We start from the raw sequence: 26,161 nt of genomic DNA, 5'->3' as shown, positions 1-26,161 counted from the left end.
TTTTGATCTCATCGCCAACGAAAAAGTAACAGAATGAGTAAGAAACTGACTTCTAGTGTAATCAGCACATCACTCGCAGTTCTTTTTATTTCTTTTGCTCCCGGTGAGCCAGACATGTGTCAGTTATTTTCCACAGAAGCGCAGAGTGACCCAGACCTCCTTTGGTTTTGGTCAGATTGCTGCATCAGCTGAAAAGTTTGCAGACTGTGGTTAAATCCTGCTGATTTTTTCAAAGAACCAAACCGCCAAAATAGGAATTAATATTTCATGGGAAAGCTTTCAGTTTCATTTTAATTCAGTGGTATTTCCCGTTTACAATGCCCAATAATGTTAAACAACAGTGGTGACGGGTGGGAGAGCATCCTATGTGTCATTTGTATTGTAAGAAAAACAAAATTACATAAAACACAAAGCAAAATATATTAAAAATAACACTCGATGATAATACTACATTTCAGAGTTCATGATGATAATAATATCAGGACCCTTGTGTCTTTTTACAAAATAAGCTTCAGGATGGGAAACATCCGTCTGTCCAAAAGCAACAATTATATTAATATCATATTAAAAAGCTTCATTATACAGTTCAGTAATACTGCTTCATCAGTTACAATGTGCAAGAAATAAAATGTTCAGAGAGAAGATTGTGCCGAGCAGCTGTGTGTTTGTGCTATTTCAAATGAAACCCCCCGATCTCATCATCAGTCAGGCTGAACACATGAAGGAATAGGAACACACACACACACACACACACACACACACACACACACACACACAAGCTATTTTTGGTTTTAAAGCCAGTAAATAAAAGCAAGTAAATCAAATAACTTTGGAGTTATTTAAATGTTTTCTTTCCTGTTTTGATAAAGCTACGCTAGCCTTTTCCCTCTGCTTCCAGTATTTGTGCTAAGCTAGGCTAAACATGTCCAGCAAATGGAGGTGATCCACCTTCAGATCCGACTCTGGATAAGATGGAGTCTTAGAAGATGAACCAGAACATAATCCTGAATTAGGAGTATTGGAGCTACTGTGGACCCTCTGCAGCGCCCAATGCTGTGCAAATCCAGTTTGTGTGTGCAACATCTACAACCCCCCACCCACCCAAAAAGAAAAAAAATATAAAATTAAAAAAATTAAAAAAGAATATACAATTCATGGTTAGATGCTTTACAAGAAGGAGAAGTTGTGCCCAAAAAAAAAAAAAGTCTCAGGATTTCCCGTGACCTTCGTACAAGGTCACGGGCCTCTTCTCCTGTCACTGTAATCCAGTGATGTGCAGACACTACTGAGGGGGAATGAGCCAGATTCCCACCAATCTGTAAGAAGAATGACTGCTTGGCTCAGATTTTTCAAATTACGGTGGTCACTGTCTCAGATTAGGCGATTACAGGGTCATAAAATTCTGCATTTTCTTGTCTGAGAGACATAACGGTCGACATTTTGCTCTATGACCAATCGTGTTCATCTCTCACAACATCAGGAAGGAGGCGCCAGATAGAAACTTCCTGGAAAAGAATGTAAACAGAAAACAGCAACGAAAGTGTTGTGCGTGACTCTGTCCCCCCGCTCTGCTTCACATAGCTCTCCATTAGCCTTGACAACCCTTTTCTATTTGGCACCCCATCCTACTCGCATTGGCCTCAAAGTTTTACTCAGGACCCGCCCAATGGTTCTTTCTCCCGTCATCACTACAGGTCGCTGAATTTCACTGATGCTTCACGGTCTCTGGTCACTACTTCTACTCTCTTTCTGTGTAAACACTTGTTGAGAGCAAAGCAGAACTTGATCCAGGCCGTGGGTCCTCCAACCTTACGCAGCTGGTAGCGCTCACTACAGAAGGCCAAAATAATCCAAACAACTCTGATAACATCACTATCATGTTTAGTTATAAACAGCTTAGTGGCATTCTGCGCTTCTACTGGTCAACATCAAAGAAGTGGAAGAACCAAAGTCACATCACTGGTTTTCGCCCATTATGACGTACCCTTTTTGTGTTCTGACCAGAGTCGACACCCTCCATCATCTGACTGGGCTGCAATTGTACTGATAGTGAGAAGTCTAAGCTCAGGATAAAGTCTCACTAAGCTTCAAACTGTGTTTGATCGGTGGCCTGTTCCTCCATCTTCAAAGAACCGAAATGCTGAGAACCCCCCCCCCCAAAAAAAAGCACTGAAATGCTTTCATCATCTAGTGCAGTGAGTCTCAATATTTTCACCCACGACTCCTCCCCAGTTATTATTAATTTCTGTCAATTATTAACCAAAAAAGGGAGGAAATTTAATTTTGTGTTCATCCTCCTCATAGAAATCTCTCCTCATCTTCAGATCAGATTTCTCTTCCCGATGTCCCTCCTGCAGTGACTCCATGGCCCAACACTGAGATTAAACCAATCAAACCCTGAGTCCATGTGTAAATGAACCCAATCACATGATGACTCCACCCACCAACCAGCAGCTGAGCAGTCACCTGTTTGTCTGTCATCGCTGTCAACCAATCAGCCCGTGAGCTCAACAGGAAGCTCTCGGCTGCACAGCACCTCCCACTGTCGAGCGAGGAGCGAAATCAGCCTCTCTCTGCTGTCGGCTCCCGGGACAAAAATGCACCACTGCACCTCGCCCTCTGCACCCCTGCTGGCCACACCTCCTCTGGGATTAGCTTCATTGCTGCTGACAGCAAAGTGGTCCATGGTGAGGTGGCAGAGGAGGTCGGGGCCGGGCAGGTCATCAAACACGAGAGTCAGAGCCTGGGGGTACGTCTGGTAGCCCAGCAGCACCCGGTCCAGGTCGCGGATCCTCCGGGCCTCACGCAACTGGTACCGCTCCCTGCAGAGATTGCAACCGTCAGTAATATCCAGTTATACTTATTTCTATTAAGGAAAAAAAACAACTCATTAACTAGTGCTTTAAACATGCATTTTCAATGTATACTGAGCCTGGAAATAGTCTATTTTCACATCAAAGTAAACATGTGAGGTTACTGAAACTAAGAGGCTTCTATCCACAGTGTGGAGAACACAACAGGAAAGTGATGCTGGTGGTGGACTTACAACTTAAAATGGAGCGTGCAGACTGTAAAACATATTTAAAAGAATATGTGAGAATAAAGAGAACCAAAACAACAAAGGGCCAGTAAAATGTGGGGTCGGGATCAGCGGGAACTGTCGGACTGAAACCTAAACAATCAAAAAGAGCCAGTATGTTACAGTTTCCTGTTCCTCTTGACAGTTTCTGAATTGATGCTTCTCCTCTTTGGCTTCATTGAGCACAGACTTGAGCTGTGTGTTTTCCTTCAGTATTTCAGACTAAGCTGTCTGCACAGTACAATCTCAGCTGGTCTCTGTCTCCTCTTCTTCCTCTTTTTCTGTTGCAGACGAGGACAAACAACGACTTTTTTTTTTTCTTGCGGCAAACTTGTGACTCAGACCAAGTTTAGGGGCGACACAGAACACAGAATTGATTTTAATTTTCTAATACCTGTTTCACTTTCCTCCCCACTTTAAGGCCGTTGTCGTGCGTAATTCTGCTCTATCATAACACCCCTGTATACAGGCTGTTTGAAAAGGTTTTATTTCTTTGTTCTCACCTGGATGGAGGTTCTTTAGCGAAGTCTGGCAGTGGATAGCTGACATAGTCTTCATCCAGCAGGAACACATCGGTGCTGGTTAGGATCAGAGTCCTGGGCTGGAGAACTGGAGACCGGGCAGAGCCTAAATCAGAAGAGGGGGTGCCTGAGAGTGCAGAGCCTTGGCTGGGTGGACTGCTGGGGATCTGGACCTGGTGGAAAATAATCATAATAAAAATAGAGAAAACCAAGAAGCTCAGAAATTGAAAACAGGAATTATAAAACCAGAAAAACAAGACTGGATTTGATTCTTTATCTAGAACATCAGTTTTCAGCAACAGCCAAACAGTCAAACAGCTTTAAAAGTTTATCACAATGTTACTGGAGGCCAAATTACTGTCATCCAAAATGCTCACAGTGTCATTATTACCACAGTAGCCCGTTCACACATTTAGCAGATACAGAGGAGTGTGAACATTAACTGGAAGTCACGTTTCTATCGACATGAACATCCAATGTTGCTTCTCTTTTATAGATCCTTTTATATTTACAAGCTCATTGTGGCTGCAATTATGTGCACACTGAGTTAGCCTGAGAAGATCCTGCTTCCGCTCCTGTGTGCAATGTTCTTACCTGGAAGACCAGCAGGTACAGCAGGACGTTAAAGGAGCATGGGGACGCCACGCTTGCGGGAGTCTTCCTCTCTGCTACGATGAAGGTCAAATCTCCCATCTCCTCCTCACTGGGATAAATGAACTTCACCTTGCTGCTGTGGACCAGCTCGTAGTTCTGCATCTTACCTGCAGGGGGAGACAAATTTACATCCGTTACGATGATCATTGCTTACTGGTGGTCTGTACAGATTTTATATTTGGTCAAAAATAATACATTACAAAAATAAACACTTAAATAGATGTTTTTCAACATTCTTGAGTTCTTCATTTTGTACAATAAAGAGTAATCTTTACTGAATATATTGAACTATGATGTTATCTATGAAGCAACCAAGAATGAGTCCCTTCACAGTGTCATGATATATAAAAGTCTAAGAAGTCAGAGAAAATCAAGATCCATACAGAGAGGAAGTGCTATCTGTTAACAAGATGTGGGTTTTATACTTTAATATTATATATTCACTCTTACTAGGACAACAGATGGCACCGTTGCCCGAGTTACCTGTGCTTGTGTTGGTGAACTGCGAGTAGAAGTCCTGATCGGATGGCTCTGGAGGAGGAAGCTGCTGCTGCAGACTGAGAGCTGACATCAGCTCCTGCAGGAAAACGCTCGTGCCATAGCTGTCCCTGCTCAGACAGCACACCACATGATCTGCTGAGTGACCTACAGGAGGGAGAATCGATGGAAAGCTAAGAAAATCATACAGACATTATTTATTTATTTATTTAAAAGCAATTCACTCTTAAAGGGGGCCCATCACATCTTTCCTTACTTTCTGTCATACAAATATACATACATAGATGTGCGTATTAAATATGGCCCAAAATGTAAAAGTTCAGGCTTCAAACTGCTTTTTTTCCCCCCACTATTTGCTCATGGTAGGTCACTCTTTGAAAAAAAGAAAATACTCAAGAATTTCCAAGTTAAATCGCAGTTCATTCCTGGAAACTCGTAACACTTTTTTTTTTTTTTTTTTTTTTTTTACAATTATTTAATTTTAATCTACCGGTAATAAATGGCCAATTTATAGGTGGAAAACCCATCACTATCATTTTCAAAGTTTGGGCGCCACTGACCAGCTGGCCCCAAACACTCTGCAGCAGGTTGACTATAGGATTGTGTCCCTACACATACAAAAACAGAACAAGCACTACTGACGCTCTCCCAGATGGTGGAGCTGATGTGCAGCTGCTGGATGTGTGACTCAGGTTTGCTTGTAACAAAGTGGGTGTCAATGTATTTTTAGGCAGTTTTTTTTGTTTTAATAAATTGTATTATTTATTATTTTCCTTTAAAAAAAATTGCAGTTTCCTGTCTTTACATGCACACACGCCTCCTGCCTTATCACCACAAATAAATTTCTATTTTATGAGAAAGTGCTGCGCGTTCAGTAAGAGGAGATACATTTAATAGGACAGGCACACAGCTCGCAGTATGAGTAAAAAAGCAAAGCTAATCTAGTTGAGTCCAAGAATAAAAATATAATGTTGGAATGTCATGAGAGAACAGGCGTAAAAGCACCCACCTACGACTCTGAAGTACTGATCAAACAGCCCAACGTTGACGGCCAGCAGATCAGAGAGTCTGATGGACATACAGCAGCACAGACATGTGTCTGGATCTCCAGAGTCGGATATGTCCAACACTGACAGAAACAGACAGAAAGAAAAAAGGAATCGAGATTTAACAAAAATGATCTCAGGAACACCACTCAGAGACATATTTTATAACTCAAACAATTGCAAAAAGCGCATTAATTCAGAAAGAAATTTCAGGAATGACTCGACACAGTGATGGATAAACTTCCCGTTGATCGGGGACCAGTCACATGAGTAAATTTTACCTGAGTGATGACCCAGTGTAGTGGCCGAATCCTCCAACAGGAAGTAGATTGAATCAGTGGAGAGTAGCAGACAGCAGGTGAGTTCAGTCTCAGGAGATTTGTAGAGAATCACAGACAGCCACAGCACCTGTCTCACCTCCTCCGCCTCAGACTGATATAAGTGATATATATATTTTAAAAATGATTCATAGAATATAGAATAAAGATTTAAGACCTGTCCTAAAGTTTATTTATCTAACACAATCACTACAAACATGAGTTATTAGAAAATTACTGTGTTCTGATTTGAGCTCTGTTTACAAGCAAAGTGATCACTCAGAGAGTGAATTCTTGTAATGCATATGCTTCAAAAAAGGGTTTCTTACCTGTGCTATATATCTGTGGAAGTAGGTGAGCAGCTGCTGCTCTCCCAGTCCAGCCATGAGCTTCAGACCCGGTGACAGACCAGGAATGAGGTGGGGGGAGGGTTGGTTCTCCTCCATGTGAAGACGGGAAGAGTCCCAGCTGTGAAAGAAAAGGAAAAGATAAAAAGAAAAACATTTCAGTCCATAAATATCTGGACAATGACACAGCTCTTCGTGGTTTTCCTCTGTCAACCACATCAAGGTGTGGTTGAAATGCAGACTTTCCGCTTTAATACAATTTTATTACTCTAGACTTGATGTTAATATTTAAAGGCTGTACCTGCTGGAGCCATGTGACTGCTTGGTATTGGTACAACAGCACTGGTCTCTGGATCTATAACGGCCTGAGGACACAACAACAGAGCTGTAATACTTGGAAAAGAAACCAGAAGAGGTCAAACAAAATGACAAAATAGAGTGACCAAACTGCATGAACTGTGTGTAGCTGGTCTTCACCTTGTGAGAACTCACCTTGCTGTGGACAGAGCCTGGAGGGCCGGGGCAGGGCCACCACCTTCAGCCCCTCCAGAGCAGACCTTCGTTGGCTCAGCTCCCCCAGAAAGGAGCTCTTGTTCTGGACCAGAGGAAAGCACACCAGCAGCCTGTGATCACCCAGCAGCAGCTCCACAGTGTGACTCCTCCTAGTGGACACAATACAATGATGGAAAAAAAGAGATTAACACAGATTTAAAGAAAGAAAATCAAGGAATAAAATGTTTTGTTTATTGCTGTTTATTTTTATTTATAGTATTTATACAAAAGATTTAACTTAAAGAGTTTCAAGTTAGGTTATGGAATAAATACATAGTAGAGATTCATGATTTTAAATCTGGAGGAATCACATTAAGTTGAATATGATGAATTTGTAAAGAAAACTACTGATTAGACATGACATAACCACAATTAATCATAATATAAAAACCATCAATGTAGCCATCATTTCAAATACAAAGATATTTTTTGTAGATAAGGTCAGAGTTGGCTTAAAGAAACCCTTTATTAAATAAATCATTGCTGTGTTGTGGTTTTATGACACTAAAAACCACATATTACAGTTATATACATTTATACAGTTATGTAAACGCTCCAACAGGCATAATGGTTAATAATGACAAACAGCTTTTTCTTGTCCCTGAACTTCACATCATCTTTTCTTTCTCAGGTGCTGAAATATATTCAGATTTCTTTGCTTTGTTCTACTAATTTTATGTAAACTAATGAAATTATCGATTTAGAACATAAACATACATGTCAGAGTTAATGTCTACAATTACACCATCCACTCACACCACCTTTACCTCTGGGGATGTTGTGGGTCCGAGCAGGATGTATTGCTGACTTTGTCCCCCACCTGAGCATCTCTCTCTCTGGGGTGAAGCACCACAGAGCCGAGGGGTACACGGACTAGCCTACAAAAGGAGGAGGAGGAGGAGAGATGACGAAGGCCAGCATTGGGCTTCTCTATTTCTGACAGCTCTCTGAAGTCCATCTTCAGCACCCACAGTTGTCGGTGGGTGAGGAAGAGAAGAGAGGGGAGGCTGGGCTCCTCAGATAAGATGTCTGAAAGGAGGGGATTAGTGTTGAGGGCAGACGACGAAGAGGAGGGCATGAAGAGGATGGGATAGCCTCCCTGCGCCCCTTGACTTTCCTCCAGCTCCCAGGAGTTGATGAGTGAGCGGGGAAGGAGTTGACGAGTGTTGAAGAGCTCTGGGTCAACCTGGAAGAAAGAAGGCATGTTCCTGTTTCTAAACATGACTTATGGTAAAGTAATAAAATAAACTCACAGCTCTATTGTTATCTTTAAAAATGCAATCAAAGAATCTGAAATGGATAAAATGCAATACAAATACAAATATTCAAAACCACTGACTGCATCTGGATATTAAACTGAGGCGGCTTATGTGTCGCTCTCTGACCTGAAGCAGCACCGTGAGCTCAGATCTAATCTGCTGAAGCTCCTCAACCTCAGAGAAGATGTAGAACAAACGGGCTGGTTTTGCTTGCAGTCCAAAGGCAAGACAGGAGTCTGGGAGCTCAGCTTGGGAAGAGAGTGAGAGCTGGGAGTACGGGAGCAGGAGGTCCACCTGGAGGCTGAACAGCACTTCCTCCAAAGGCAGACTCAGATCTTGGTCTACAGACAGGAAAACAAAACACACATCTTAATATTTTATTCAATATTACAGCACTACACATCATGCATTTGCAGTGTTCTCTCAAAGGTTTAACACATAAAGATACGCCATATAATAAAAAAAAATAACAATCCTTATATTTAAGAAGCCAATCCAGTGTTTACAATTTGCAAATTAAACCTTGTGAGATTTTTTTAATGTCTTTCTCATCACATTGGGTTGGAAACCAACAGTGACATCAAAATCTAGTTAGTCTCAGTTAATTTACAACAGAAGTGTTGTAGAAGTTAACTAGATTTCTTCTAAATTGAATTTGTGCATCAGATGGAGACAAAAATGACAAAACAGCTTCCAAGTTTGGTCCAGTCTGCATGTAGACTGTGTGCTTACCCATGTTCTGATTGGCCCTTGTGAAATCATGTGATGAGCACAGCAGGCCCAACAGTTGGTCCGCAAGCACCAGGCATGCCACCTTCTGCTTCACCTCCTCCTCCTCCACCTGAACACAGTAGCACCACAGAACCTGGCGGACCTGGACCTCTTCCTGTTTCTCCTCACTCTGCTCCTCCTGATGGCCACCAGGCTCCTTTGCAGTAGGAGCAGGGAGCGACATGAAGGAGGGGCCGACCAGCTCCTCCACAGAGTCATCCAGACTCATCTCAAAGTAGCCATCAGTGGACCCTGGACTGGAGTAATAAACAGAGAATGAGCTAAAAATCATCTTCAGGTCTTTTAAGTTATGAATTTCTTCCGTGTTTATAAGTTGATTATCTAAAATGATCTGTCTGTTGTTATAAATATGCATCCAAAGGATCATTTCTCTAATAGCTTTTAAAAACAGCTGGAATATAACATTGATCTGATGGATTATAGAGGATTTCACACACAGTAAAGAAATTTTAGAATCTCAGAAACCTTTTGACTCTGCAGATTCAATGGGAATCTCTGGAATCCTCAAATTCAGTAACAGAATATATCTGGTTTAAATACCTGGGGCTGCCCACTTCAGTGCCCTCTACATGAGACTGAACCTCTCTGGATTCAGAGCTCTTCTCTTCCTCCCTCTCCTGCTCCTTCTCTTCCCCCTCCTTCTTCATCTTCTGCTGCCTCAGGGTGGAGCTGAGGTGCTGCGAAAGCTGGGTGATGAAGTCCTTGTTGGAGGAGGAAAGGGAAAGCAGGTGAGAAGGAAGCAGAGGACACCAGGCAGCACTGCACGAGGAGCAACTGGCCTCAACGGGTCTGGATGAGGAAGAGGAGCAGACACAACTGGAGGGGGGAGAGAGGAGAGACAGATGTGGTTTTTTTTATTGCTTTTGTTTAATATAAGATAAAAATGTCAGCTCATAAATACTGTTACCACAGCTTAGTTTAGCTCATCCTGCTTATGTGTTAACTGTCAAATAAATACAAGCTCACTGAAAACACTCTTATAACCAAAAAAAGGATGATGGTTACGCCCCTTACCCACAAGTCACGGGTCACAAACCTGTTTAATACTGTGCTGTTGCTGATATATGAATTCAGGAAGCATATTTACAATCCCCAAACTTCAGGAGTGTGTTGGCAGGTCTATCTAAATGGTGAATGGACTGGTTCTACTCTCCTTGAAAACTCAAAGCACTTTAAAACCACATATCTCTAATCATATTTCAAGTAATTATCATCATAGTAAAAATGTAGGTAAGTGTGCTTTTTACGTTTTCTTATTGTATGTGTAATTAGCGTGGCATTTTGTCCAGGGCTCTGATTGGAGGAGCCAGAGACACTCACCCTGGACTGAGCCAATAACGTCATCTCAAGCACTGTAGAAGTAAGACTGGAGGATAGCCTTATTTCATCTCAGTTTATTTTTTTAATCAGGCCTGACTGGTGAATGAATATATAGATGCACATTTTTGTTAGTTTGTTTTTTAATGTAAAGCTATGCTTCTATCCCAACTCATTTACACAGGAACATCCAAATATCAACAGAAAACCAAGATTGGCAAGACTGCTGTCGTTGAATAGTGAGACTTCTACAAAGACTTATTCACTCACATTTCTGCTGTTGAATTATTGTCACTGAAACTCAATAACCTCCATATATATTAGATGTTAAAAGCCAATTTTAATTTTAAATGTTATGGTAACAGCACTATTATCTGATACTGACCATACAGTAGCAGAAGTAGAAGTAGTAACAGTAGTAATGCTTGTAGAACCCCCAGAGTGAGTGTGTTCAGACAAACTGACAACAGGCTGTTGCATCTGAAAACACAAAGACACACAACAATAAAGATCAGCTGACTCTAAATAAGATCTACCGCCACCTGAACACCTCACATGCAGTCTTGTGCTTTCACCTGTCCAAAGTGATAATATAATAAGAATTTTACTGTGTTCCTTTGATGTGTTTGCATTCTTTAAAATTAGCAGCAACCCTCAAACATTTTGCACAAACATATCAGGAAGATTTTAAAGTAATACATGTAATTTAGGATCATTTATAATTAAGTAACCAATACTACTCCTCCCATCTAACCAAACACTTCCCCTTCTAACTAATATCCTATTGGTGTGATGGTAACAGACCCCTCCCATTTCCGATGGTTGTGTGTGTTTAACCTGTGCAGAGTCAGCAGACGGGAGGTTTGTGTTGGTGCTAAAGCTTGCAGGGGGAGGTGTAGGATCCACAGGAGGGGGAACACTGGGGGGAACTGGGGCTTCTTCTCTGTTCGTCACATCTGAAACAGGAAAGCAAACACATCAGCGATGCTGGGGGTGAAATCATTGGCAGGTGTGATACCCTTGGTTTGAGGGTATCACATCTTGGTTAAAAGCTAAATCATTTAAATTTAAGTACATAAACTTCTATTAACAAATGGAATTACGTTCCAGAAAATAATAGCCATAAAAAAGGATCAGCAAACATGCTTAAATGTTTAGTTTTGAAAGATTAGTATCCACATCTTGTAAAAAGGTGGTTAGTGAACAGGTGTCACAGGAACTACAGCAAAACATTAATGTCAGCAGTGGTATTATCAAGCTATAACCTCTGGGGCTGAAAAATGAAGCTGTTAGAGTAGTTTATGAGCTTTACATTGTGTACAGTTTCATCACTGTTCCACTTAGCCGCGTTTTATGTATGTGGCTAGAGATGCATGACTGACAGAAAAGTTCAGGATATCCTCAACAGAAATGAGCTTTACTGACTCATCCACTTATATCTGACTCTTTTCACAAACTTTTACAGCTTAAAGAGTAAAAAGTAGCGGAGACCCGGCATATTGTCAGCTGAGGTACACAGCAGATGGACAGCCTACACTCACTACAGGTGAACTGCGGCCTGAGTTTTGAGGTGACTCAGGGGTAAAAACATAAAATACCAGAAAACATTTTTGCACACCCATGTCTTTTTATTATTCCTGATTTATTTAGTACATGGTCCCTCGTTTATCACGGGAGTTACATTCTAAAAATAACCCGCAATAGGTGAAATCCGCAAAGTAGCCAAGTTTAATTTTTTTCAATTATCATAGATGTTTTAAGGCTGTAAAACCCCTCACTACACACTTTAAACACTTTTCTCAGACAGGCATCAACATTTTCACACTATTCTCTCTTGTTTAAACACTCTCAAAGTTTAAACCTTCGTAGAAAAATGAGTCCAGTATTATAGAATGAAACCAAAGGCACCCACAGGTGACGTCGTTTCGTCGACATTGTTGTGTTTGTTGGGGAGAAAACTTACAAACATACAGTACAGCACTTCAGAGTCACACTGCTAGCGATCGAAGATTTGTGTAAATTTGACAAGCTGGACGCATCCTGTACTGACAGGAGACACGGCACGAGATTGATTGACAATGGTCTACAGCCAATCAGGACGGAGAACACAAAGCGCTGTAAAAAAAAAAAAAAAAAAAAAAAAAAAAAAAAAAAAACATGCAAAATTGCACACAAAAAAGTCTGCGAAACAGCGAGGCCGCGAAAGGTGAACTGTGTTATAGTGAGGGACCACTGTACTTATATTCAATTATTTATTTATTTATTTTTTACACAAACGGTAGCAGCAGAAGGTTGACCGGCCGTGGCAATTATGAGGTACATTTTACATTTTATATTTTTTAACTCTTTACTGACTGAAGCATGTTTGTCCTATCACAGCCACCATAGCTAGGATTATGCACTTTAATTAGGAGGGCCATTAAATCAGAATTCAGTTGACTGCAATCTGATATCTGCTAGTGATCTAGCAGTGAGATTTTACACACTGTAATAAAATGCAACAATTGCCTTTAGGCATGAATTCAACATCCTATCTGCTTTGTAGGAAACTCAAGGATGCCGTAAAAAGAAATTTCTAAAACTCAACTCAAACGTATTCATTTCACAATAACTTAACTAGTTTGTTGATCAACGCCCAATTTATAAATGATTTAGAAGTAGTATTGAACCATCTGGCTGCTGTCCTTGATTAGAAACAAAAACAAACACCCCCCTCCCTCAGCATGGCACAGCCTGATACATACATGATTACCTTTGCTGGGGCAGGCAGCCTGCTGGGCCGAAGAGGTAGAAGAGGAAGAGGAGGAGGACGTGACAGCAGCGGGAGGAGCGACAGAAGAGGGAGAGCAGGTGGATGGGAGAGGAGAGGAAGAGGAGGCCGGGAGAGGGGAGGAGGAGGAGGAGGAGAGGAGAGGAGGTGCAGCAGCAGAAAGCCTGGTCTCCTCACTGATCTGACGGGAGGACAGAGAGGGGGAAGCCTTCAGAGATCAGCAGTCATCTACACATCACATCACAACTCTACGACCAGCAGCTCCATCAGCAGCAGAGCAACAAATGACCTTTTTTTTTTTAAAGATCTAAAGACAATCTCTGATGATATATAAACAAAAAACATAAAAACCAAACTATTTGTAGCAGTCTGGTGCCACTGTATAACAGTGAAGTTAATGAGCTAAATCTGTGTGCCTATAGTTTAAACAACTGACAGGTTTTGTAGCTTTAACTCTTTCTTCTATAAAGAGTTTTAAGGGTTATTCCTATTAGGCTTCCAAGGGTTCAACAGTTAACAAACTACAGTGAATATTCTGTGTGCCTCTCTTTTATTTGATATTTTGTTCCTATAGACAGGCTTTGTAATTTGAAGAGATATTAAAATATTTGGGTTCCCAGTCAATGACTTTTAAACACTGTCATTTAAACAGGAATCAGCTTAATATTTTTACAATTTCTTAAGTGGTGTCAAGATACATGTATGAGGACTTAGGGCATATATCAGTCATGCACACAGAGTCAGTTATCACCCTTTGCTAGGCCTACTGCATGTTTTAGAATTAGTGTTAGTAAAATACTCCGGACTCTATTATGGCTTTGTTTAAATGAGACGAGATGCATTATTATTATTACATGTATTTCATGAATAATAAACGAGTTGTAATTTGGTCAGTGTGTGAGAAACCTTTGAAGCTTCGCAGGCCGTTATGAGTAAAGACTACTTTGGAGGCTAAATATCCAAACAGCAACCCTAAGTCATTTAGAAAGTCCTTTCCTGACCTGAATTTGTTAAACTTGTTACCTTCCTTCCTGTGATACATACATGTCCTGATGCACTATGCAAAAGCCACTTAAACACAGATTTAGCTCATACATCAGTTATGTTGCAGTGTGTTAGTTTTTATCTCCACACTGAACGATTTATTTATATTTGATGCATTTTGAATAATTCTGCTGCTGATGTGCAATATGTGTTCAATCAGAAAATATTAGTAAGAAGGTGGTGTCCAGCTGCAATTCCTTATTTACCAAGAAAACTACACAGCGCCTTACACTGAATAATTAACATTAGTACCTAATAAAACCTCTGCTAAACTTTCAAGGCTTCAGGATCCGTTAGTAAATAATATGATGTCAGAAAAACTATGTTAGTTACATCTAACTGGTGGGTTTGTACACGTCATGATTATTGATTGAGCTACAATCAGGTTAAAGTTATGAAACAACTACAGCAGGTTTCAGGGTTAATTTATCTAAAAGATAAGATGACAACTTAGTTCAACTAACAAAGGCACAGTCTGACTTCAATTTCAATTTTTTTTATTTATACAGCACCAAATCACAACAACAGTCACCTCAAGGCGCTTTGTATTGTAAGGCAGACCCTACAATAATAACTTCAAGAATCTGTCACATATGACTGACATCAGTGCACAATATCAGTTTGGTTCCTCTCACAGTGTTCAAGTACACCAATCAGCCATACATTAAACCCACAGACAGGTAAAGATAATTACCTTGTTACAATGAAATTCTGAGTCATTCATAACAATCAGAGATACACTCAAATGTTGTTGCAGTCCAGGCACGACCCCCTAAGGTAAAGTGACTGCCCCATCAAAGGGAAGGGGAAGAGCAAGCCTGACTCACAGGTCCCAACCCAATGCATCGGACCCAAAGGATCTGCTGCCAGACACTACAGGACAAACCCAGAGGTCCCATATACAGACAGAACAACAAGTGTCACAATAACCTCGTAATGATGAGGGAAATGTCAATAATACCCATGTGATGATATTATAAGTACTGTTTCCCATGATTTATACAGTTATGTAAAAAAATAATAAACACAAAATCAATAAAAATACAGATATTACTTCTCAGAATTGTTTTGGGGGCGTGGGAGGGACCTACATGATTATAAGCAGGTAGTTTTAATGTTGTGGCTGATCAGTGTGCAACTGCTTTCAGCTTTCTAAGACAGATTTGTTCATCGTTTTAGACTGAATAATTTTAGATAATAATAACATGTACTGTGAAAATTTTATCATGTTTCACCACAAACTTACATGAATGCTGCTAGTTTAACTACACAAACTGACACTAAGCCCTTCGGTGGGCCTTAGGGTGACAGAGTCTACCTTCTTGTCGTTGCCGCTCATGCGGTCTTTGGCTTCTTTGGCTTTCTGAATGGCTTTCAACACTTCCACAGTGTCCAGCTCCTTTTCCGTCGTTACTTTACAGTCCAGGCAAACCTAAAAACATAGAAAGAAATAAAGGATTAACACAAAGATAAAAACGTGGAGAACAGAAAGACAAGCACTGTAGTGAAGTGGATGATGCAAGTGTATTGTTGTAAGAGCAGTCAGAAAAAAAAGTTGTGTTTTCCGAAACAGTAATAGCATAGGAGGAATAATATTGTGTGGTAGGTTTTGGTTGCACACCTCTGCTGCACGATCCCCAAACTGGGCCAGGACTTTGGTTCTGTAGTCTGGGATGATGCATATGGGGTTACTGGACAGGTTGAGTTTCTCCAGACAGGGCAGAGAACCGATGTTCCTGATTTCCTCCAACTAGAAAAATACAAACGCACACGGTGAAAACATGACGCTGCAAACCTCAGCCAAGGCTGCACACCCCACCTGAATCAAAATCTTTGGTCCACACAGAACTTGGCTTATGATGTTTTTGGGGTTTTTTTTTTTTTTAATATTAAGAGGACGTCTTTCAGTTTTTATTATTTCTATGTTACATTAATTCCTGGATCTAGTTCCAAAATTTTTAATCCTCTTAGTTGAACCCATACCCAGCTCTGGTATAATGATAGCGCAAATCTATCCATTGATATTTCTATACACTGAAGCATGAAATAGTATTTTATAAGTAATGTTGCTAACAAAAAGGCGAAACAATGGAATCACAAAAACTCTTTGGAGGCGTTTACAAACCAAGGTGTTAACGAACTCTTGTAAATATCAAGATTTTTTATTTATTTATTTTTTAAAGCTTTGATCAGACTTATTGTTCGGAAGTACAGCAGGTTTATACTTCTTAAGGCAATTCTTCAAGAAAAGGATACAAACTGAGAAGGAAGAAGCCCTATATATTATGTAAGGTAGAATAAAATGTCAGGTTTAATCATTTCAATACTCGTTTACATCTTTTATATACATGTTTTTTGTTTTCTCTAGTTTTTTTAATACAATTTTACACAGCAATGTAAAAAAAAAAAAAAAAAAAACAACTGAGGAGGAAATTTTAGATATGCCGTCTTTCAACAAACCATGAAAAGAGAAATGTTTTTGTATTCTCCCACATGGCCATCAGGGTGTCCTTGGTGTACTTACCTGTGCCAGTTGGTTGTGGCTTAGGTCCAGGCTGACCAGAGAATAGAGCTTGGTGAGACCGGTCAGTCGGTCCAGCTGGTTACCAGCCAGGCTCAAGGTTTTGATGTTCCCCAGACGAGTGTGAGCTGCTTCCAGAACCCGGAGGTTGTTATAGGACAGATCCACGTGGACCAGATTGTACAGGTGCTGTGAACACAAGGAGGTCATTTCTGTTTACACATTTTTAAAAAAAATAACACACATTTAACACCACTACATTGCTGCAGTGACATTTAAGACTATAGAAATTGTTCAATCATCCTGAAAATAACAACGTTGTTTATTTTATCAACTATAAAAATATTTTTTGATGTTTCAGGAATTATGCAGACGGTCAAATGAGGCATGACCTGCCCTCATTCTTCATTCTGTCACATACCTGGAGGTTTTCCACTGAGGACAGCTGGTTGTAGCTCAGATCCAGAAACTCCACCTTAGGCATCAGTTTCTACAAGAGAAATAAACTCAATGTGAGCACACTGATCCACCCAAATCATGCCTTTATTTAAATACCCAGCTGTTTTTATCCCTGTATTTTAACCCCAAGACCTGATGTTTGTAGCTTTGAGGCTCGTTATCGCAGGGATACAGGGCTCTGGCTGTGAGCACAGAAGCATCACAGAGCTGATGCTTAAACCTTCTGTTTGCAAGTGACAGCTAATAAGCAGAAAGTTGGTTTGAAAGGAACAGCATTAAAAAAACTGGGAAAAACTTTCCCATTACAAAATAAACAAGGATTGTTTTAAGTAATGAAAAAATATGATGGTGAAATAAGCATGATGTGTCCCCTTTAATAATATACATGCAAAACTGAGGAATATACAATCTTCCCATTGAACTTTTTGTGATTTCCTGTCTCTTTGGGGCTAAAAGAGGCCACCCAAACACATCAGATATCAATGGAAAGCCCAAGATGTTCTCTGTTTAATACGTCATGTCCATTACGGAGGACATAAATGAATAGGCCGATTCTCAGGAGGATATAACTGTAACAGCTTGTTTCTGTGACTGAAAATAACAGAGGAGAGCTGTGAAAAAAAGAATCATCATCATGTAGTTTGGTGTTAGGTTTTGTCCATCAGTGTGTTACGATATCTGGGTGGAAATTTTCTGTTTGTTTTTTAAAAAACTATTTTTTCTTACAGCAGAAATCTCATATTATTATGTTGTTTAATTAAACAGACAAAAACTTACAATGTGTATCATCTGGTAATGTTATTATGTAACATATTATCTGTTATGTGGTGTATTTTTCAATTATTTCACTGTGAGGAAAACAAACAAAAACTGCTTTTAAACATAATTACTGACTGAACTCTGGGTGAAGCTGCTGATGTTGCAGGTTTTGGCGGGTGTGTGTCTCACCACTGAGATGTCGATGCTACTGATGCAGTTGTGACTCATGTCCAGCGTGGTGAGATTTCTCCACACAGGGATGACAGCGGTGACCGGACACCCAGACTCCACCCCCTCAGGCTCCCACTGCGAGAACTCACTCGCCTCTGGGACGAGGATAGACTGAGGTGTCACATAAATGAAACACACGTCAGTATCAGTATAGTGCAACACACAACAGTAATACTCAGACATGTACTGTATTTGATCTAAAATGTACCATCATAGATTCGGTGGAGCGATGGATGCTCATCGTCACCAAGCTCGACCTCAGAGAGGACAAACCACGAATCTGCTGAGAGCTGCACTCGGTGATCTGAAGACAGACACAACAGTAACATTGTAAGAAAACATCCCACCACAGTTTACTAAACTGGTGACGTTCTTAAATGCAAATCCTCTGTCCTTTTACACAAGTACTCAAAGACTGAGTAAGCACGTTCAGCAAAAAACAAAACTAAGGCAGGTCTGTGTGTTAAATGATGAAGGACTTTATCTCACCACTGATCATTTACATTTGGATAAACTTGAAAGAGTGAATAGGGATACTGCGTCAGCATCTCCTATTCATTTTTCTGTTTGAACTCTGAAGTGAAATTCAGATTAAAATAAAATTATTTTTTTATTTATTTAATCATTTTCAACCCTAACACTAGCGTGACCAGTTCAATTCAGGCCAACCAGCTCTTCTACCCTATGGCATGCATACTATATGTCCTTAACTCTTAACCCTCCCAGTGTTCCCAGCAAATTTACAAAAACAAAATCAGTGATTTATATTTGGTAACAAAGAAAATCCGAGAAGAGCCTTCAGCAAATGTTCAAGCTTAGCAAACTTTCTCACACTGATTAGCAATGCCAGTAAAGCTTTCCTCGTTGTATCCACTAATAAATCACATTGTTACATAAAAACAGACAAAACATATTTCATGGACAGAGAGACAGTTACCTCTATTTGCAGCAGGGATTTGAAAACAGACAGGTCAAAGGGGAGACTCGCCTCCTGAATATTACTGGTTCCTACTGGACCTCTGGTACCAGAAATCTGAGAAACAAACACAAAAACCAGTGAGAGCCTTCACCACCTCTGCTGCTCAGAGGGAAATGACATGACAGGGATTTCTGGTGTACAAGTGGTGTATAACCTTGAGGTACCGCAGCCTACAGGTGAAGTCGAGGATGTGTCCTAGGTCTGTTTTGGCATCTCCATTGCAGCAGGTTGGTTTGGCCATCCGCAGCTGCTGGGAGACGGAAAAGAGCTGCAGAGGACGAAGAGAAAACACCTCGCCGGCTTGCAGCAGCTGCTCACCTACAGCACACAAACAGACAGTGTGACACCGCTCACTGTACAAACCAGGTGTGTCAAAGTCATCTTTTCATTCTTTTCATTTTAAAACAAACAATAAAAAAAAGAGCTCCACATTTACTTAAACGTATAATAAACAACATGAACTATCTTTTTAAACATTTAGAAATCTTATATATTATCTTATTTTCCTTAAGTATACAGTTATTACATGTATATTACAATTTTAGACACACAGTTGTACTTTACTCCTTACTACGTATTGAAATCTAGAAATGGTTTTAACTTTCGATAAATGCTGAGTGGAATCCTGCAGTGGCATCCTCACACAGGAGTCAATATTTATGATTCAAACATTTTCAATAAAAAAAAATAGAATTATGAATGAGGTCTATACAATTTTCACACACTGCAAATACACTGTGTGCCTATTTGGACCCTAACATGTCACATGTAAGACACCCTTGGTCTACACACTTGTTATTTTCTTTGCAGGGAAGTCTGTTATATGTTCACATATACAGCCTCAAACGGTTATTTACAAATCAGATGTTAACAAGACCTCTAAAGCAGGTCCACTGTGTCTGCTATCCTACCTTTATGGAACAACTCCTCCGCAAGCGCTGCAGTGATGCCATTGATTTCCTGGAAGAGCAAAAAAAATTATATTAACTTTAAAATAAAGTTAATATAAAAATAATGAATTAACAACATTAGGTCGTGTTTGGACGATGACACAATAAGAAACACCTGAGATAAGACTTTATATAATCGTCGCTATTTTCATTAGTCTGTTACCAGACATAGTAGTTGTTTATCCTAATTGTTAACACTGTCACTGATGCACAGTGCTGGTAAATTGTTGCACTGTAAATGTTAGCCACCATCTGCCACCAGATGGAGCATTTTTGTTGACAAATACCTTAAATCTGTTAATCTAGGTCCGATCTTTTTGTTAACACTTTTATTGTTAGCTCTTTTAAAGGTGAAAGAATGAGATTACGGATACAAGCGGTGGAAACAGGCTTTCTCCGAAGGGTGGCTAGGCTCTTTTTTAGCATACAGTGAGGAGTCCAGTCATTTGGGAAGGGCTCAGAGTAGAGCTGCTACTCCTCAGGTTCTCTAACATCTGTTAGACGTCGTCTGTCTGAGTAACAGCAAATAGAAAATGTTTCCTAGAATATCTACGCCCATTTTACATTCAAGCTTTTTATTATATTACATTTAGATTCTGAATTACTGAATCACTTTTAATCACCTTTCAAAGATTTTTAGTTTCTTATAAGTTCTTCTTTATTGTAACTTCCCCCCTACCATCCTTGTATTTTACTAATATTTCTTTAATTCTGTTTCTTCTACTGTAAATTGACTTGATACCAATGTTTTGGGGTTTTTTGTTGTTTTTTTTCACATTCCCACTTGCATCACATTACATCAAAACTGCTTTAGTGCACTGTTTTTGAAGAAGACAGAGTTTACAGGGATAAAGGCAGTACTATTACCATTAAAAGCCTGATCACATTTTTCAGTTTTCTGACGTAGTGTGGAGCCTTCCTTATTTTTCAGAGGAATTATAGGTTAAGACTAAAACAAGTCTCCTCATTTGCTGTTGAAAAGTTATTTAACACTTTGAAGATAGTACCCTAACCTTATTCAGTCAGAATATGGGTTTTTAGCTTTTCTCTGCAAGTCTTTGCAATCAAAATAGGAAAAAATAGACATTTGAACTAATATGAATACAAAAACTCTTATTTACATAGAAATCCTTGTTAGAAATAGAAATAAAAAAATTGACAAGTGCAGCTGATGGTGTGTTCTCTAATGGTGCTTGTCACAAACAGCATTACAGGTTAAAAAAAAAAAAAAAAAAAAAAGAGTATTGCAAATCTGTACAAACCACAAGACTTCTGCAACAATTTCCTTTTGACAGGCAGGACCAAAGTAATGATGTTCAGCCATAATACACAATGCCAAGAAGAAAACGACACACAGCACATCGGTACTATCTGTAAGCATGGTGGTGGAGATTGTTGATTTGGGCCTGTTTTGTTTAGCCACAGTTTTGCGTGATGATATCTTACAGTCACTGAGTTGACTAGAATAAACTCTGTGTACCAAAGTATTCTGGAATCAAACGATAAGACATGCAAAAAATGTTTGTTTCCATTTTTAATTTTGATACCAATGTTGACGCAGATGCAGATCATAGGTCACACTCTATATTGATTCCTGATCTATTTTCTATGTGGGGAAAAAGGTCTTTGAAGTTTCTGAGTCTGAACACAGAGTGAAAGGCTTGCATGTGACTGAGGTATGCAAAAACTCCACTGATATGAGTTTTACGTCACTGTTAAACAATGCAAAATGACAGAAAGATACGCCAGCAATGATCTATAAACAAAAAAAGCTTGGAGCCATGCAAATGCAACCGGTTTATGATTCCCATCACTATGGCTGATCATCATTTCTTTACTGATGCTTTCACAAAAGTTTTTTTTTTAAACTTCAAATAACATTAACACAAATCAACCTCCAACCATGTTTTAAAAGAGTTTGGTTCGTAGTACTTAGAGCTACGCCTGCAGACACCTGGATCTGTCAGCTGTCTTTCTTTCAAACACATTACACGTCGATGTAACTGAACATTAAACAGAAGATACAGATTCCCACTATCATTCCAAATAAAGTTATCTGCTACAGTCACATGCTGTTCACTTCAAGTCACATGAGAGGTTTTCCTGTGTGTGCTTTGTCGTGCAGGCTTCTCAAACAGTGGCCTCTTGTTGTTAATCCATTATCGTCATAATGTGATCACTGTCTCTGTCATCACAAAGCCTTAAACCACTGTGTGTGTTATCAGACTACACTTGCTTTATACAAGACTGATCTATCAAAAAAATTAAGTCACAGAAATTATATGATACAAAGAAACAGAATATAATAGTTATTCTTGATACATGGATTCAGTTTTATCAACTGTTCAGCCCAGCTGATTAACAGAGACCCCAGTGGTTTCTTTCAATGGGCAACTGGGCCATTCATGTAGCATTGAGATTTTATCTACATCTAAATTTGTTGCATGATGAACTCATGTGAAACTGTGACAAACCTAACAAAAACATCAGCTCTCTGCCTCCTGATGTTAACCTGTATAATCAGTCAGCTCAGTATGATGAGAAATGAGCCACAGAGTGAGAAATCCATGATCAGTTTTTTTAGATGTTTTCACTCTTGTCTAAATTATGGGCTTTATTTTGCTGAACTCTGTATAAAGATAATATAAAAAGGCTAGCTATCAAATCTAACAAGGTGACAGTGAACTTTGGGATTAGTTTTCAACCAAGCCTAGACGTTGAGAAAAGACCAGTTAAAGATGGTTATTCAGCATTGTTTGCTGGGATGACGCTGTGGGATTAGAACATTACCGAGGGTAATGTCTTCATCCGTAAGAAGGCTTTAAAACTGACAATGACTCAGAGCTCGGGATGAAAGTTGCAGCCAAACTCATGACGTGATCAATTCTTACAAACACAGCATCCACTGTGCAAAACACTGTGACACGTACAAACATGATGTATTTTTTACACTTTATCAGCACGTTTTGCAGCCCTTAAATGGAAGAATAATCCACTTCACCATGACTTTCCTTCATAAAAGCTACTAAATCATTTCTTTGTATTATTTAAGAGAGTCCAATAAAATACACTCAGTTCGAGTTCATCAAAAGGGCTCAGTATTTTTTATTTGAAACATTGTCTGTAATTTATTGCGATTGAGGGTAAATTGTTAATGTTTTAAACTTTATATATATTTTATACATGATTTACATCCTCACATACTGTCTATATATTATGAGGTTTTTTTAATACGATGTTGTAAATTGTTTAATCAGGCCTATAACTGATGGATGGTGTCTTGTGTTTACTGTGATGAACTGCTTTGACGTTAATCTTAAATAAAGAGACTTTTTCTCAGGGGTGGGTGCCATGTGTTTGGGCTTATGTCACTTCAGGATAGTGTTTTGACACCTGTTTCTATAATGATATACTGAAACTTATACCTACTGATAGCTGTAATTGTGCTGATTGTACGAAGGGAATGCTTTTACATTCAAGAGAGATAAAAAACTGTTTTACTGTGGTATGATACTGTAATTCTTTGGCTCTATAAATTTTAAATTCTCAAAATCAGGAGCATATTTGAGAGATGAACTGATGTAAATATGTTATGGTTAAAAATAAAAATGAGATATTACTGCTACTGCTTGTAGATTCTCTATTTAAGAAAAAAAAACTCTAAGCTGGGAAACTTAAGTGCAAAACATTTAACGCAAAAAATGAGCAATCTAATCAAGACAGCAGGACAAAACTAAATAGTTCAATAGTTCAGTCTTGCTGTGTCAACAGTTAACGTTTTGTTTCAACACGAAGTCGCATGTTGAAATAGGAAGAAAAAAAGTGTTTGACTGTGTGAGTGTTTGACTGGTTTGGTCTGAAGAACCTGACTAGTCTGCACAGAGTCTTTATCTCAAAAGTGTCTAACAGATTTAAAATGAATGGGAACATCTAGATCTTATCAACCAGCATGACTCTCTGACCTCGTTTTCTTTGCTGTAGTGAAGACCTAACAGACCTCCACTCCAAACTGAGGTTATTCTAAATCATGAACTGCACACTTGTTTATAGGTTGTACTCACGTAGAGATGAAAATGTAGGAAGTTGGTGAGCGGTGTGGGCGTGGCTTGAGGAAACTGCTGGAGAAGAGTCTGCAGGTAGAGCTCCAGCTCCTTCTGCCGCCGCTCCACAAGACTCTTTGAGTTCTTTCCCAAGATCTTCTTAGGAGGAAGCAGTCGTCTGTCAACCTTTTTCTCTGCCGTAAGCTTAAGAGGAAACAAACATCAGGAGTAAAACCAGGTTTGATTTTCATAATAAAACAATCCTGCAGCCAAGAAACAAATGTTTCCTAGGTGCAGAGAACATGAAAAGTTGTAGCTCTTCTCCATTTTATATCATTGTAATTTGATAAGACTTATCAGAATGCCATTCAAACAAGAGAGAAATTGACATAAAAAACTTGAGGAAATTGTTAGAGATATTTTCATGAACACAGTTTATAGACCGTAAATTGTCCTATTAAAAAGAGAAAAAAAAACTACAACAACTGCTAAAGGTAGTTAGCATTGTTGTCTCACAGCAAAAAGAGCCTGGAATCTAATCCACCATCAGGGGTTAGGTTAACTGGTGATTCTAAATTGCTCATAAGTGTGAATGTGTCCATCTCTCTGTGTTAGCCCTGTGACTGTTGGTAGTTTACTAGAGGCTTCAGACTAAAAAACTGAATTGTTGATGGTGGCATAAGGCTGCTCACTGGCCCACACTATTACCTTCTCATGGAGGTCATAGAAATCACTATAGCGGTGCTTCACAGTCCACCTGTGCTGTCCATCCGTCACATCAATGATGTAAACCTGAAACATCAGAGAAGCGTATATTAAAATCTCTGACCCAGCAGAGGTTTTCCTGCATATAAAAAATTTTGATCTCCACCAAAGAGGTTTGGAATTTCTGCCAAAGGAAAATCACCAAGACTATGAAAATATTCTTGACCAATTACATTTTAAGTGGGTTTAAATTCATGAAATCGTTAAACACATTTTACCAAATAACAGAAAATTCACAGCACACTCACACTCAGCAGACTACTGAGTGTTTGCTTGTTTCCAGGATCAGATGAACCCAAATGTTTCCTGAAGAAAGAACTTCGAGGTACAGCTGTTGTACTTAAAATGCAGTCAGGCTGGCTATGTGGTGACTCACTAGACAAAAATGCCAGAAATCGTCAAATGTATCACACCTAAACCAAATAAAAATGTATCGAACTAGGGGGGCAGTTGATACTTAATTCAAGCATTCAGGCTCTTTGCGGATTAAAAGCGCCTCCTCAATTCAAAAAAACTATTATGTGAACGAATTACTCTCCCATATTAAGCTCCATTCAGATGAAAACGTGTGGTGACATTACTTGTTTTTAAAGTTGAGTAACCTATATTAATAATCAACTCAAAATCTGGTGTTTTTTCTCTGTCCTGCTGTCTTGAGAAAGGATTTAACTTACAAGAGGCAACAGGACCACATCGGGTTATCAGCCACATTAAATAGCACAGAGCGTTACAACACACAGCACACTGTCATACAAGAAAGGAACAGAAAAAGACTGAATCCGTAAAAGACTATCAGATTTACACATTTAAGAGGAAACACTGTAAACCAACCGAAACCGTGTGTGAAAATTAAGGCAGCAGTTAGCGGTTAGCCTGTGAGCTGCTCTTTCGGCTGCTTTTACCATGCTCTGAAGAATAAAGACATAAAGCCCGAATCCATCTCCATGTTAAGTCCAGTACAACACACCCACTGTCTGGGGAATTCAGACATATTACTTGCTGTTTTTCCGATAGACCTGGAAGCCGGGAGAGCTACAAGCTAAGCTAACTGGTATTAAGATAGAAAGAGCGGAGCGGAGCTTACAGTGTAGTTTTCCACCAACTCTGAGCCGACAACAGATACTTTTCTCTCCGAAACCTCCTCCGTGAACGGAACGGGCTCCATGCTGTGATCAACGAGAGCAGATTATCTATTACTGAGGAAAACGGTTGCTAAAGATGCATAGCGTTTCTTTTTAGTCAGCCGCCTCCTGCCGCCATG

At 39.6% G+C, this 26,161-nt stretch overlaps 1 protein-coding gene across 2 annotated transcripts; it reads right to left on the bottom strand.

Annotated features, from left to right (window-relative positions):
- On the bottom strand, positions 1–26,161 carry nisch (nischarin). Of its 2 annotated transcripts, XM_063473670.1 has the most exons (28): positions 25,985–26,161; positions 24,844–24,927; positions 24,157–24,339; positions 20,057–20,105; positions 19,300–19,463; positions 19,104–19,199; positions 18,375–18,470; positions 18,125–18,277; positions 17,139–17,207; positions 16,721–16,906; positions 15,818–15,946; positions 15,515–15,628; positions 13,135–13,333; positions 11,220–11,338; positions 10,768–10,862; positions 9,606–9,881; positions 9,006–9,301; positions 8,400–8,614; positions 7,782–8,200; positions 6,955–7,124; positions 6,764–6,827; positions 6,445–6,583; positions 6,080–6,230; positions 5,762–5,881; positions 4,738–4,899; positions 4,195–4,361; positions 3,583–3,773; positions 1–2,822 (listed from the first exon to the last, which is right to left on the bottom strand). In XM_063473670.1, the coding sequence occupies exons 1-28, from the start codon at positions 26,063–26,065 to the stop codon at positions 2,495–2,497; spliced, it is 4,515 nt and encodes a 1,504-aa protein (XP_063329740.1). In that variant the 5' UTR covers positions 26,066–26,161; the 3' UTR covers positions 1–2,494. The 2 variants fall into 2 exon arrangements, with proteins under 2 accessions (XP_063329740.1, XP_063329741.1); XM_063473671.1 differs by lacking the exons at positions 1–2,822; positions 3,583–3,773; positions 4,195–4,361; ... (9 more) ...; positions 9,606–9,881; positions 10,768–10,862 and having other exon boundaries at positions 11,227–11,338; positions 13,127–13,333.

Source organism: Pelmatolapia mariae, linkage group LG5 (assembly GCF_036321145.2).
Source record: "Pelmatolapia mariae isolate MD_Pm_ZW linkage group LG5, Pm_UMD_F_2, whole genome shotgun sequence".
Classification (NCBI taxonomy): Eukaryota; Metazoa; Chordata; class Actinopteri; order Cichliformes; family Cichlidae; genus Pelmatolapia; species Pelmatolapia mariae.
Note: the sequence above shows the minus strand (reverse complement) of the source record. Positions and strands in the feature narration are given on the sequence as shown.